The sequence below is a fragment of the Stigmatopora nigra genome, chromosome 14 (genome assembly GCF_051989575.1).
Source record: "Stigmatopora nigra isolate UIUO_SnigA chromosome 14, RoL_Snig_1.1, whole genome shotgun sequence".
NCBI classification, from domain to species: Eukaryota; Metazoa; Chordata; class Actinopteri; order Syngnathiformes; family Syngnathidae; genus Stigmatopora; species Stigmatopora nigra.
This window is the reverse complement of record NC_135521.1, coordinates 40,001-53,212: the sequence shown is the minus strand read 5'-3', so window position 1 is coordinate 53,212 and position 13,212 is coordinate 40,001. Positions and strand designations below refer to the sequence as shown.

General features: G+C 35.0%; 1 protein-coding gene across 1 annotated transcript in view; it reads left to right on the top strand.

Annotated features, from left to right (window-relative positions):
* Nucleotides 1-13,212, top strand: part of col23a1b (collagen type XXIII alpha 1 chain b) — a 39,811-nt gene that overhangs the window by 21,412 nt on the left and 5,187 nt on the right. Inside the window, exons 6-22 of the mRNA XM_077733356.1 lie at nucleotides 609-635; nucleotides 724-750; nucleotides 1,344-1,370; nucleotides 1,979-2,005; nucleotides 2,751-2,825; nucleotides 3,812-3,928; nucleotides 4,802-4,828; nucleotides 4,976-5,002; nucleotides 5,086-5,139; nucleotides 5,842-5,901; nucleotides 6,892-6,927; nucleotides 7,580-7,657; nucleotides 11,845-11,889; nucleotides 12,662-12,706; nucleotides 12,789-12,869; nucleotides 12,961-13,014; nucleotides 13,090-13,164. Of these exons, the coding sequence (XP_077589482.1) occupies nucleotides 609-635; nucleotides 724-750; nucleotides 1,344-1,370; nucleotides 1,979-2,005; nucleotides 2,751-2,825; nucleotides 3,812-3,928; nucleotides 4,802-4,828; nucleotides 4,976-5,002; nucleotides 5,086-5,139; nucleotides 5,842-5,901; nucleotides 6,892-6,927; nucleotides 7,580-7,657; nucleotides 11,845-11,889; nucleotides 12,662-12,706; nucleotides 12,789-12,869; nucleotides 12,961-13,014; nucleotides 13,090-13,164 (882 nt within the window). The remainder of the gene's footprint in view (nucleotides 1-608; nucleotides 636-723; nucleotides 751-1,343; nucleotides 1,371-1,978; nucleotides 2,006-2,750; nucleotides 2,826-3,811; nucleotides 3,929-4,801; nucleotides 4,829-4,975; nucleotides 5,003-5,085; nucleotides 5,140-5,841; nucleotides 5,902-6,891; nucleotides 6,928-7,579; nucleotides 7,658-11,844; nucleotides 11,890-12,661; nucleotides 12,707-12,788; nucleotides 12,870-12,960; nucleotides 13,015-13,089; nucleotides 13,165-13,212) is intronic.

The window sequence follows — 13,212 nt, the reverse complement described above, 5'->3', positions numbered from 1 at the left end:
AAGATCATTGTCGTGCAATTCAAAAAAAAAAAAACAAAAAAACAACAACAACAAAAAACACTTTTTTTGAAAAATGTTTTTTTCCCAAATAAAAGATTGAGTTTACACACTTGGAGAAGGTGAAAAAATTCAGTCATAGACTAGTCACGAGGCATGTAAAAACGGATATGAAATGAATGTTTGCCATATTTTTGTAACGCTGTCGCCCACTGATTCAAATGAACGGGGCAGGTCAAAGTGAAACCTCCATCTTGTTGTTCTTCTTCTTCTTCTTCCTCCAATCAATTTTGATGCTTTATTGCTTTAACATCTCTTGTATGTATTTCATTAACTATGTTGGATGATTTAGCAGGTGTGGCTGATCCAACATTTCATCATTCTGCTATGAATTTCAATAGGCTTATCACTAGTAGATGCCCAATTCATTTGAACTGGGAGCGCTGGTTCATTGGCCGCCGAGCCTCCCACCTCAAATTGATATGGCAAATACCGGACCATTTTGCGTCATCTAGGAACGAGGAATAAGTGTTTTTTTTGTTTTTTTTCTCCTAAAATATCTTTTATTTTTTTTCTTTCTTGATTGATTCTCTTGATGCCTCTCCAAACAGGGTCCACTGGGCTTGGATGGCAAACCAGTAAGTAGAGCACCAATCACTAGTACGGACGGAACGGATGTTTGACCTGTGCAACTCTAACCGTCTGTCTTTGAACTCCTCCTTCCAGGGACTGCCGGGTCTCAAGGGAAGCCAGGTACACTGGCCACACGCAAAGACGGCGTAAAAGCAAACCTGTCAACCTCCAGGTCATTTGTACATTTTTCCATCATTTCTAATTGTGTACGACACGCCGCATAAAGCTGATCTGGTTTGACCCGTTTCGGCTGTAATCCGGATGCTCTGAGTCACTAGATCCCCTTTCACCCGTCCGCCTTTTCACTATATAAATATCTAGTGCGTCAGCAAGCGATGTCAAGCTGTCGGCGTCGTACAGCGACATCTACAGAATCTTGAATTTTGTGCATACTGATTGGGCACCCCGTCCACTTTGGAAAAAATGTTAGACTTTTATGTGAGTATAAATGTCATGTTTTATGTGTCGTTTTAATTTAAAAAAAAAAAAATTATCGCTTGATAAGGGAATTTGAAATCATTGAATAAGGGAGCAGTTGGCCGAGGTTGACCGGTATGTTTAAGTGTCTTTTTGATGGGGCAACCTCTTCCAAGCCTTGTCCAAAAATGCATGACTGCCTCATCTTGAATTTGATGTCATGCTGCCGGGTGCCATTTTTGGGATACTATATGTTGACTTATCTTTGACCATTTGTCTCCACTCCCTTTCCACAGGGACTTGTTGGGCCCAAGGGAGAAAAGGTACTACATTTCGGCACCAAGCGCTTAACCCAGCAACCCCCTCCCCCCACTCTTGAAAGTTGGCACCCTATATTTGATCATGAGACACGATGAGAGCATTCTGTCGGCCAAGAAGCAATAATCAGCTGTCGAGTGGTTTGAATTACCACAGGCAGAGATAGTTGGGGAACTTTCTACACGCAACCCTTTTGTTTCTTCTAAAACTGCCACGCTAGATGACATTTGGAATCCTAACAAAAAAACAAAAACAAAAAAACAACAACAAGCATGCGGGGCGGCTCGGCGGATGAGTGGTTACACTGCATCACAGTTCTAAGCTTCTGGGTTCAAATCCAGGTCGCTCCACCTGTGTGGAGTTTGTATGTTCTCCCTCGCCTGTGCTGGTTTTCTCTGGGTACTCCGCTTTCCTCCCAAATTCCCAAAACATGCCTGCTAGGCTAGCTGTTTGAACACTCTCAATTGCCCGTAGGTACGAGTGTGAGCGCGGAGGGTTGTTTGTCTCCTCGTGCCCTGCCAGGTCAGCTGAGAGGCAACCCTAGTGAGGATAAATCGGTTCAGAAAATGAATGACTAATAATGCCAGATTTTTTCTTTTCCATTTGTACTCAGGGTGACCAAGGAGACATTGGGCCAAGGGTAAGATAGTCTACATTTCTTTTTCAATGACAGAGTAAGTAGTTCCTTCCTCCTCCGAGCCAACGAGAAAACAAGCAAACGGGGAAATGACCATGAATCTTTGTCAACCTTTAACTTCCTGTCGATCCATCATTTGGAGGGTCTTTGTCAGGTGGGGGCGCGGTCCTGGGGACCTATGACAATCGCAGGATGGCAACGGCATTCAAACAATCTCAACAACTCCAGACAAACACTACACTTGAATGAATAAAAAGGGACACTGTACACCATCCATCCATTAAAAAAAAGGTTCACTTTATGGTAAAAGGCCTATTTTAGTGGCCAGACCAAACATAGTAAACTCACCAAGGCTTTGTTTGAATCCCCTATTGTATTCTGCTTTCCCATAGCTAGCATACGTCACTAAGCTAACCCCATGGAAGGTGCTCACCTGTCACTTCCTCTTCTCAGGGTCCACCTAACTACAGCACATATGCAGGACTGCACAGTAATCAGATTCTCACCGTCAAGGTTTGTCCTTAGCAGGGAACTCTCGGCAGCCACTGCAATCTCAATCTCCATTTTTTTTGCGCTCTGGGTTGGCCTCCCGGCAGCCATTGCTCCTGTCTTCTTCCCGCAGCTGTTCTCCTCCGATTTTCTCGCCCAATTTCTTCATCTTGACCTTTATAACCTTTCCTCTTGTCTTCCTTTCTCTTCATTTTCTGCCTCGATTCCTCCGCCACACCACCCCCCGCCCACCCCACAGATGGTCTATCCAAGATACGATCATAGCTTTCTCTCTGGAGACCAATCCAGCACCTTTCAGAGACGTTTTCTGAAGGTATACGTACACACACCTAAGTGATGTGTTTCCTTTTAACCATTTAATTCCACCATCCAACTTTTTCTGACTCGTGTGTGATATTGTGTGCTCGGACGTTTGGTTGCCGCTCTTTTGGTCCCCTTTGGTCGCCGTTAGGGTTAGGGTTGTCAAATGTACTTGGATATTAAACCCTAACCATAACCCTGACCCTAACGGCAACCAACGGGGACCAAAAGAGCGGCGACCAAAAGACCGGCGCCCAAACGTCCGGTCACGGTGATATTGTTGTTTTTTATTTTAATTTTCACTTATCCTGCTCAGGGCATTAAATGAACATGGCCTTTTAACTCAATGACATTTTTCATTTTTTTAATTGATCAGAAACAAAGGACAACAAACATGTTAAAATGATAGTAAACTAGGGAACAACAGACAAACAGGCACCTATTTATGTACCATATTAGCTGTTTTTAATGGGTTGGGCTAAAAACACCACATAACAAAACATTGATAGTCACAAGCCCAGTCAAACACGGGGAGGGGTGTGTGAATTATAGTCCGCATAGAGCATAGAGGACGTGGGCGATTTAATTATTTAATGAGCAAAATATATATATATATATATATATATATATATATATATATATATATATATATATATATATATATATATATATATATATATATATATATATATATATATATATATATATATATATATATATATAATCATTTTTAAGCGATGGTTAAACAAAAAGATGACATTACTATTTTGTCGGGTGTTCTCTATTGTACTTATACTTTAATGTTTAATGCTTATTCATGTTTTTTTTCTTTTAATTAAAAAAATGCAACTTATGCCCCAGTACGATTGATAGATATATATTTTCCCTTTCATCTTGCATTCTTCAGCTCGTGCTGCTTACTCTGGTGCAGCTTGTATTTTGAAAAATGGGGAACTTATCTCTGATTTTTTTTCTTTTCCTCTTTGTGGATGTTCTCAGGGTGACCAAGGCCAGGTCGGACCCGCTGGCCCCCCCGGTCCTCCCGGCCCCCCGGGTCCCAGAGGCCCCCCTGGCAACACTGGCAAGGATGGTCCTCGCGGCCCAGCTGGAGAACAAGTAAGAATTGCCTGATGTCATGTGACATCCATGCCAAACCTGCACATCATTATGTTAGCAACTAACATACCATTAAATAGGCATTTTTAAATGTAACAAGTTTTTTTTAGATAACTACAGCCTTTATCACACACACACGCACACACAATGGGTTATTGGTTGTCAGGGTGAAAAGAAAGAAAATGGAATGTTAGTGACAAGCATAGCCAAATGAGGGAAAAAGTGCGGCTTATAGTTCGGACACAACGTCATCTAATTTTTCCAGTCGTTTGCCATTAAACAGCAGTTGAAACTAAGATTTTACTCCATTTATTTTGACAGATAGCAACTCCAGGCAGTTTCACTTCCAGTTTGGTATCCTCTATTTCTTTGAGTATGTCATTTATTTATTAATAAGGGACATCTGGAGCCTATCCCAGCCGTCAATGGGACACCCTGAGTTGGAGGACCGCCCATTGCAGGGCGCAATGAGACAACCATCTATTCCTCTCTGGGACAATTTAGAGTTGTAAAGTAGCCTAGCATGCATGCTTTTGGGGTGCGGGAGTAAACCGGAGCACCGGGAGAGAGAGAAAAAAAAGACAAACTTTTTTTCGTGATGTGCTGATAAATTATTCCTGCAAGTGAAGTGTTAGGGATTTTGGATTTTTAAGATATGCAGGAATTTATTTCAATTCATTAAAATTCCAGAGGCGATTACATTCATGTCAAGAAGTCATTGGCTGAGTGAGAATCTTTTTATGAGTGACTTATCTTGCGTTTAAACTATTGCCCTTTGCCTTGTTAAATCGCGCTCCGTAGTGGCAATACAAAGAGCAACATGAGTGAAATTGAATACAAATGAAGTCCTTCATTTTTTTTTTTGTAATTCAGGGTTTTCCTGGTCGCGATGGCAAAGAGGTGAATCAATTTTCATTCTATTTTTGAGTTTGAATCTTGAGCTATCTTGTTTTTGTTGTTGATAAATGCTTTTTTTAAACAATTTTTTAATTTTGTTGGGGCGAATATGCTGTGAAATGATTTTTCTTCTTGTATGCTGTGCATCAGGGAGCTCCTGGACTGCCCGGAAAAGCGGTGAGGTGGACGTTGATTTATTGGCGGTTTGAAAATGGCTTTTTCATTTTTTTTTAAAACCTTTTATTGTTGCTCGCATTCAGGGAGAAGATGGGGAACCTGGATATACTGGCCCACAGGGTCCCCCGGGAACAATGGTATGGAAAAATTCTGTAATTTTCTCCAAATTCATTTTTCATTTGATGGATATATATATATATATATATATATATATATATATATATATATATATATATATATATATATATATATATATATATATATATATATATATATATATATATATATATATATATATATATATATATATATATATATATATATATATATATATATATATATATATATATATATATATATATATATATATATATATATATATATATATATATATATATATATATATATATATATATATATATATATATATATATATATATATATATATATATATATATATATATATATATATATATATATATATATATATATATATATATATATATATATATATATATATATATATATATATATATATATATATATATATATATATATATATATATATATATATATATATATATATATATATATATATATATATATATATATATATATACATATATATATATATACATATATATATATACATATATATATATACATATATATATATACATATATATATATATATATATATATATATATATATATATACATATATATATATACATATATATACATATATATATATATATGTATATATATATGTATATATATATAGTAGTTCATAGATCATATGCCAGAGCACTCATTTAATTCTTTTGTGTGTGAAATAGGGAGAGCCGGGAACTGGGGAAAAGGGGGAGAAGGGCCTGGATGGACTACCAGGTTTGAAGGTAAACCAAAATGAAATTGATAAATATTTATTTTATACTTCTGAATACAGATGCTCCCCTACTTACAAACATTCAAGTTAGGAACAACGGTACATGGGAACATGTCTGCAAATTGCATTTATGTCGAAAAATGTTGGTAAGTTAGACTTTGTAATGCACGCCTTTTTCCGAGTAGTGCTTCTTTCTGCCGCTAATACCGACGCCTGGCGTTGTGAGAGCTCGGCTCACCCAGCATCTACCTTCCTCTGCCCAGTTCGTTGCAATGCGGAAGTGCGTGACGAATCTCTAGTACGCAAAGAACCTTTTTCATTTTTATCAGTAAATATCTCTGCACCCATTATTCACTATGGTTGGTGAACACCGAAAGGCTTCTAGTCAGGGAGGTGCAAGGAAGCGGCAGGCCATTTCATTTAAAACCAAAGTGGCAATAATGAAAAAGCTTGATCCATGTGAGAAAGTGGTGAGCGTTGCACGGGAATACAACTTGAATCCTTCGACCCTCACTAGGTACCGAAAGATTGAGCAGCAGGACCCAAATATTGAACGTTGCACAAAGGTTGCAAATCAATTGAATGATGCCACACAGTGCTACCGCATCATTTATGATGAAAAAAAGAAGAAGAAAACTGTGCAATCGTCATTAGATAGCTTCTTCCGGCCAGTTTCTCGTAAATATTTCTCTCCCCGTCTCTCTAATGTATGTATACAGTATTGTATGTATTCTCTCCATTTTATCAAAAAAAAAAATCAGTTCAAACCAATGCTGGTTACTTATACAAGCCTTAAACATACTAATGCACTTATATAAAGCTGCAATATACTTATATATAGACCTTCAACATAAATTTTAATACAAAATATAGCACTGAATCAACTTACGAACAAATTCAACTTATGAACAAGTGCTCAGAGCGTAACTCGTTTGTAAGTACGGGAACATCTGTATCTAGTTTGTATGTATTTAAATAATAATGCATTAATACCATGCAGGGAGATAAAGGAGCCATAGGAGACCAAGGTCCCATGGTAAGTGCATAAATATATATATATATATATATATATATATATATATATATATATATATATATATATATATATATATATATATATATATATATATATATATATATATATATATATATATATATATATATATATATATATATATATATATATATATATATATATATAATATATTATATATTATATATTGAAGGGTCACCCCTATTTAAAAAAAAAAAAAAAAAAAAATCAAACTTCAGTGCTGAGTCCTTGTAGCAAGAGTGGCTTCTGCTTACGGGTTTCAGGGTGGATTTTCACATTTGTATGAACCTCCCCTTTATTATATCATATTTTTAAATGATTAATACTGAAGTACTGAGTTCCTGGTAAGTGAGGTCATGATAATCGAGGGATTACTGTACTGTATTCACAGTTCAAATGTTTCCTCTCTGCTCTATATGAATACCAAAAACTGTTTAATGGGAGTTTTAGTCCAAATCCTTTGTCTTCTTGTGGCCATTGGTCCAATATATTAATATATAAAGTGCGTCACTTTGGCCCTCGGCTCTTTTTACACCAACTGGGGGCTTAATGTGTTACAGTGTTGATGCAATTTTTTTGTAACTGTGCATGTATTTTGTGATATGACTGTGTGTTTGATGTTTTAAAAAATCAGGGCTATCCTGGAGAAAAGGGGGTGTCGGGTACCTCGGACATCATTGACTTTCATGGGAAGCTTCTTGATGCATTCCAGGTGAGTATTGGCTTGATTTAAAGAAGGCTATTCCTTATTATTTTCATCGTTTGTGTTGTCTGTAAAAAGTCACCATGGTTTTGAATGTATTTGCTCAAGCATTTGTGAAGATGTCACCTCATGTTTGCGGAATACGGGAATCCATTTCAACCCTTTTTTGATATTCAGGCATATTTACACATTTCAGATTCAAGCTGATTGATTTTATTGTTTTGACGTTCCTACTTGAATCCTGCATCATGTTACAAAAAATCTGGGATAAATCCAACAAAAGGTTGAAAATTTAAGGAATGCTCAAAGAAAAGCGTGTTGACTCGCCCACCAAAAATGTGTGCCTCGTCACAGAGTGCAAAATCTGACAATAGGACGATAAATTAAAAGTTAATAAAGTAGGAAAGACTTCAACATGCAAAGCTTCACCAATTCTCTTTAGAACCCAAAATCTTACGAGAGTTGTCGCATTGTCAAATTCCTATTCAGTGGATATTTGCAAACAAATTAACTCCTTTATAATTTACGAATGTGGATTACACTAACACGAGTGGAAAAGGATTTTTCATTGGATAGGGTTTTGTTTTTCTTTCGAATTCGACCCAACGTCCCCATTTAATTGGAACTGTCGTTTCACGTCATTTGCTAGCCTATCACTAGTTTGTATCATCTTATAATATGTCCTCACTGGGCAGTCTAGCGGATGAGTGATATACTCTCCCTATCTCGTGCGCGTCAGCCTCACAGTGGGGTACCTGGCTTCAAATCCAGGTCGGTCCAATTGTGTGGAGTTTCCATGTCCTCCCCGGGCCAGCATTGTTTTTTTCCAGGTACTCGGTTTTCCTCTTTGTGCCCTTTGATTGGATGGCCACCAAATCAGGGTGTTGACACCCGCCTCTGGCCCGTAGTCAGTGAGGTTAAAGCGCTTCAGAAAAAGAGATAAGATATCTATATATATATATATATATATATATATATATATATATATATATATATATATATATATATATATATATATATATATATATATATATATATATATATATATATATATATATATATATATATATATATATATATATATATATATATATATATATATATATATATATATATATATATATATATATATATAGATAGATAGATAGATAGATAGATAGATAGATAGATAGATAGATAGATAGATAGATAGATAGATAGATAGATAGATAGATAGATAGATAGATAGATAGATAGATAGATAGATAGATAGATAGATAGATAGATAGATAGATAGATAGATAGATAGATAGATAGATAGATAGATAGATAGATAGATAGATAGATAGATAGATAGATAGATAGATAGATAGATAGATAGATAGATAGATAGATAGATAGATAGATAGATAGATAGATAGATAGATAGATAGATAGATAGATAGATAGATAGATAGATAGATAGATAGATAGATAGATAGATAGATAGATAGATAGATAGATAGATAGATAGATAGATAGATAGATAGCTAGATAGATAGATAGATAGATAGATAGATAGATAGATAGATAGATAGATAGATAGATAGATAGATAGATAGATAGATAGATAGATAGATAGATAGATAGATAGATAGATAGATAGATAGATAGATAGATAGATAGATAGATAGATAGATAGATAGATAGATAGATAGATAGATAGATAGATAGATAGATAGATAGATAGATAGATAGATAGATAGATAGATAGATAGATAGATAGATAGATAGATAGATAGATAGATAGATAGATAGATAGATAGATAGATAGATAGATAGATAGATAGATAGATAGATAGATAGATAGATAGATAGATAGATAGATAGATAGATAGATAGATAGATAGATAGATAGATAGATAGATAGATAGATAGATAGATAGATAGATAGATAGATAGATAGATAGATAGATAGATAGATAGATAGATAGATAGATAGATAGATAGATAGATAGATAGATAGATAGATAGATAGATAGATAGATAGATAGATAGATAGATAGATAGATAGATAGATAGATAGATAGATAGATAGATAGATAGATAGATAGATAGATAGATAGATAGATAGATAGATAGATAGATAGATAGATAGATAGATAGATAGATAGATAGATAGATAGATAGATAGATAGATAGATAGATAGATAGATAGATAGATAGATAGATAGATAGATAGATAGATAGATAGATAGATAGATAGATAGATAGATAGATAGATAGATAGATAGATAGATAGATAGATAGATAGATAGATAGATAGATAGATAGATAGATAGATAGATAGATAGATAGATAGATAGATAGATAGATAGATAGATAGATAGATAGATAGATAGATAGATAGATAGATAGATAGATAGATAGATAGATAGATAGATAGATAGATAGATAGATAGATAGATAGATAGATAGATAGATAGATAGATAGATAGATAGATAGATAGATAGATAGATAGATAGATAGATAGATAGATAGATAGATAGATAGATAGATAGATAGATAGATAGATAGATAGATAGATAGATAGATAGATAGATAGATAGATAGATAGATAGATAGATAGATAGATAGATAGATAGATAGATAGATAGATAGATAGATAGATAGATAGATAGATAGATAGATAGATAGATAGATAGATAGATAGATAGATAGATAGATAGATAGATAGATAGATAGATAGATAGATAGATAGATAGATAGATAGATAGATAGATAGAGATAGATAGATAGATAGATAGATAGATAGATATAGATAGATATATATATATAGATATATAGATAGATAGAGATAGGTGTATGTGTGTGTATGTGTGTGTGTATATATATATATGTATATATATATATATATATATATATATATATATATATATATATATATATATATATATATATATATATATATATATATATATATATATATATATATATATATATATATATATATATATATATATATATATATATATATATATATATATATATATATATATATATATATATATATATATATATATATATATATATATATATATATATATATATATATATGTGTGTGTGTGTGTGTGTGTGTATATGTGTATATATATGTATTCGTGTATATATATGTATTCCTTTCTGAAAAGAAAAAAACAAATTCTCCATCAATTTTTTCTGTTCCACAGGCCATCAACACGATCAGTATTTTGGTAATTTGCAACATTTTTTTGCATGATCTGTGCCGGTGTCAACAGTGACTAATACGCACGTTGGAAAAATATATCGCCTTGTTTCTGGTGTTTTTAAGTCTCTTAAAACACACAAATCAGGCAGGGCACATTCAAAAGGAAGGAAAAAAATGATCGTACTTTCTCGCATATTGCCTTATTTGTCGCAACAACAAAAAGTGACGGAATCATGCGCACAAATTAGACTTGCACGCACGAAACTGCCAGGTGACAAAAACTAATTGCCATATGGCAAGACAATGCGGCCCATATGGTCATTATTTTCAAAATAGCGCAAAGATAATATGCCAAATCAAATTTCAATGAATGAAATCCAAGAAGAAGAAAAAAATACTTATCTTGCATAGGACTAGGCAGGAATTCTCGATGGCCACCTATCGTATTTTTGTTTATAGTTTGGCCAAGTCCGCGGCTAATACTCCAGCGGCTTTTTCTGTCATTAGTCATCCGAAAGACGGTTCCCTATTTAGCCCAATGTTTTCCCTTTTCCGATTATGACTTCAACGGACATTGGTTTCTGATCAAATTAAAAATGGCTCTACTTAAAATGGTGGCTTTCATATGTACATTCCCCAATGCAGCAGGTGAACAATATTTCTTTGTATGTAAGAATATAGTCTCCCTATCTTGTGCTATCAATTACATCTTTAAATGAGTAATTTTTTTCAGTATTTTTCTTTTTTTTGTGTTGTAACACATCACATTATATTGAATTATTTGTTCGTGTGTCGTTAGGAGGAAACACTATAGTGCTATGCCATTTTAGGCCATTGGAATGCTTGTTTGTTTGATTTATGTTGCCTAAAAAATGGTCTCACAGGTTACTGTATGGGTGTTTTTGCTAGCTAGCTACCTGTATATAGCTATTTTACAATCAACATAACCAACTAAAGAGTTCATCAGAAGCAAAAGCAAACCTTTATATTTTTGCCTTGTGTCACCAGGGCCCACCTGGACCCCCTGGCCCCCCTGGTCTTCAAGGAGTAAAGGTACTCTTAATATTACCATCAGACGATGTAAGCAATCAAAAAATGAAGCCGTACATATTTTGTCATTGAGCAATGTTCATCATAGGAGGATTTTCGCTTCACTGTTGTATTAAATGGCCCAAGTTTTTCCAATAGGTATGAAAGTAACATGTTTGGAAATCCTTCAAACGCAGTTGTCAGTGGTTAAGCCGAGATTTCCCTATTTTTATATACGCTTTGCAACGATTTGATATTTGTGTTCTTGACAGATGTGTGCGAAACTGACAATTAAAATGAAAACAAAGCTCGTGTTGACGTCTCTGCGGATGCTCTCAATGCCTTGCCGAATGAAATATTATTTGTCACGGTGGTATGTTATTGAGGAAACGACACATTATTTCTTTCGTCGTGGCGAAGCAAACGAGTCACGTCGAGCTGTAACTCAACTTTTTTTTTAAAAACTTCTCTTTTGTTGTAACCAGCCTCCCTCACCGTTTTTTCTTTTAAAAAGCTTAATGTTTGAAGACTGGCATCCTTTACATCTTTGATTATTTAAATATAAGAGAATTAGGTTGTAAAATTAACGTGATAGTTGCTAACGTCACTTTGCCGTTCGTTAGCAATGGTGCCACAACGCAGCGTAATCTTATCTGGCAACCGAAAGCAGAATGGATGCTGGGCACATCGAAAGGAACTGAATTGCAGGACCATTTTTGACCACTAGTCTTCCGTAATGCTCCTTTAACGAAGACCGTCTCTAGTGTGTGTGTTTTTTGTGTCTTTTTTTTTCTAGGGGGAGCTTGGTTTACCTGGTCCAGCTGGAGTAGACGGGGAGAGGGTAGGAAGAATGTTAGAAATATGTATTGAGATGTTGCCGTCTTACTATTATGAATTTGTATACCGGCAATTTTTTTTTTAAGGGAACTAAAGGCGATGCGGGTGAAATAGGACCACGGGCTGAAAGAGGGGAAAAGGGAGAGATGGGACTTTCTGGTCCACCGGTATGTTGAGTTAGTACACGTTCTTAGCCTACAAATAATCCCTCATTGAATTACGGAAATGTTGACTTTGAGCTGGTGCTGTGTCAACCAGGGTATGGACGGACACAAAGGAGAAAAAGGCGACTGCCGACTGGATGACAACTTGGTCAGTAGAGCGCACTTGGAGTCCACATCATGACACCTTGGCCATATTGGGCGTCTTTGTTTTCTGTCCCATCAGGTTCAAATGATTTCCCAGCCAGGGCCACCTGGCCCACCTGGCCCACCAGGATCTCCAGGGTTAGCTGGATCCACTGTGAGTGACCCTCGCAATTCCCATGCAGTGGGAATTTGCGTCAAACAT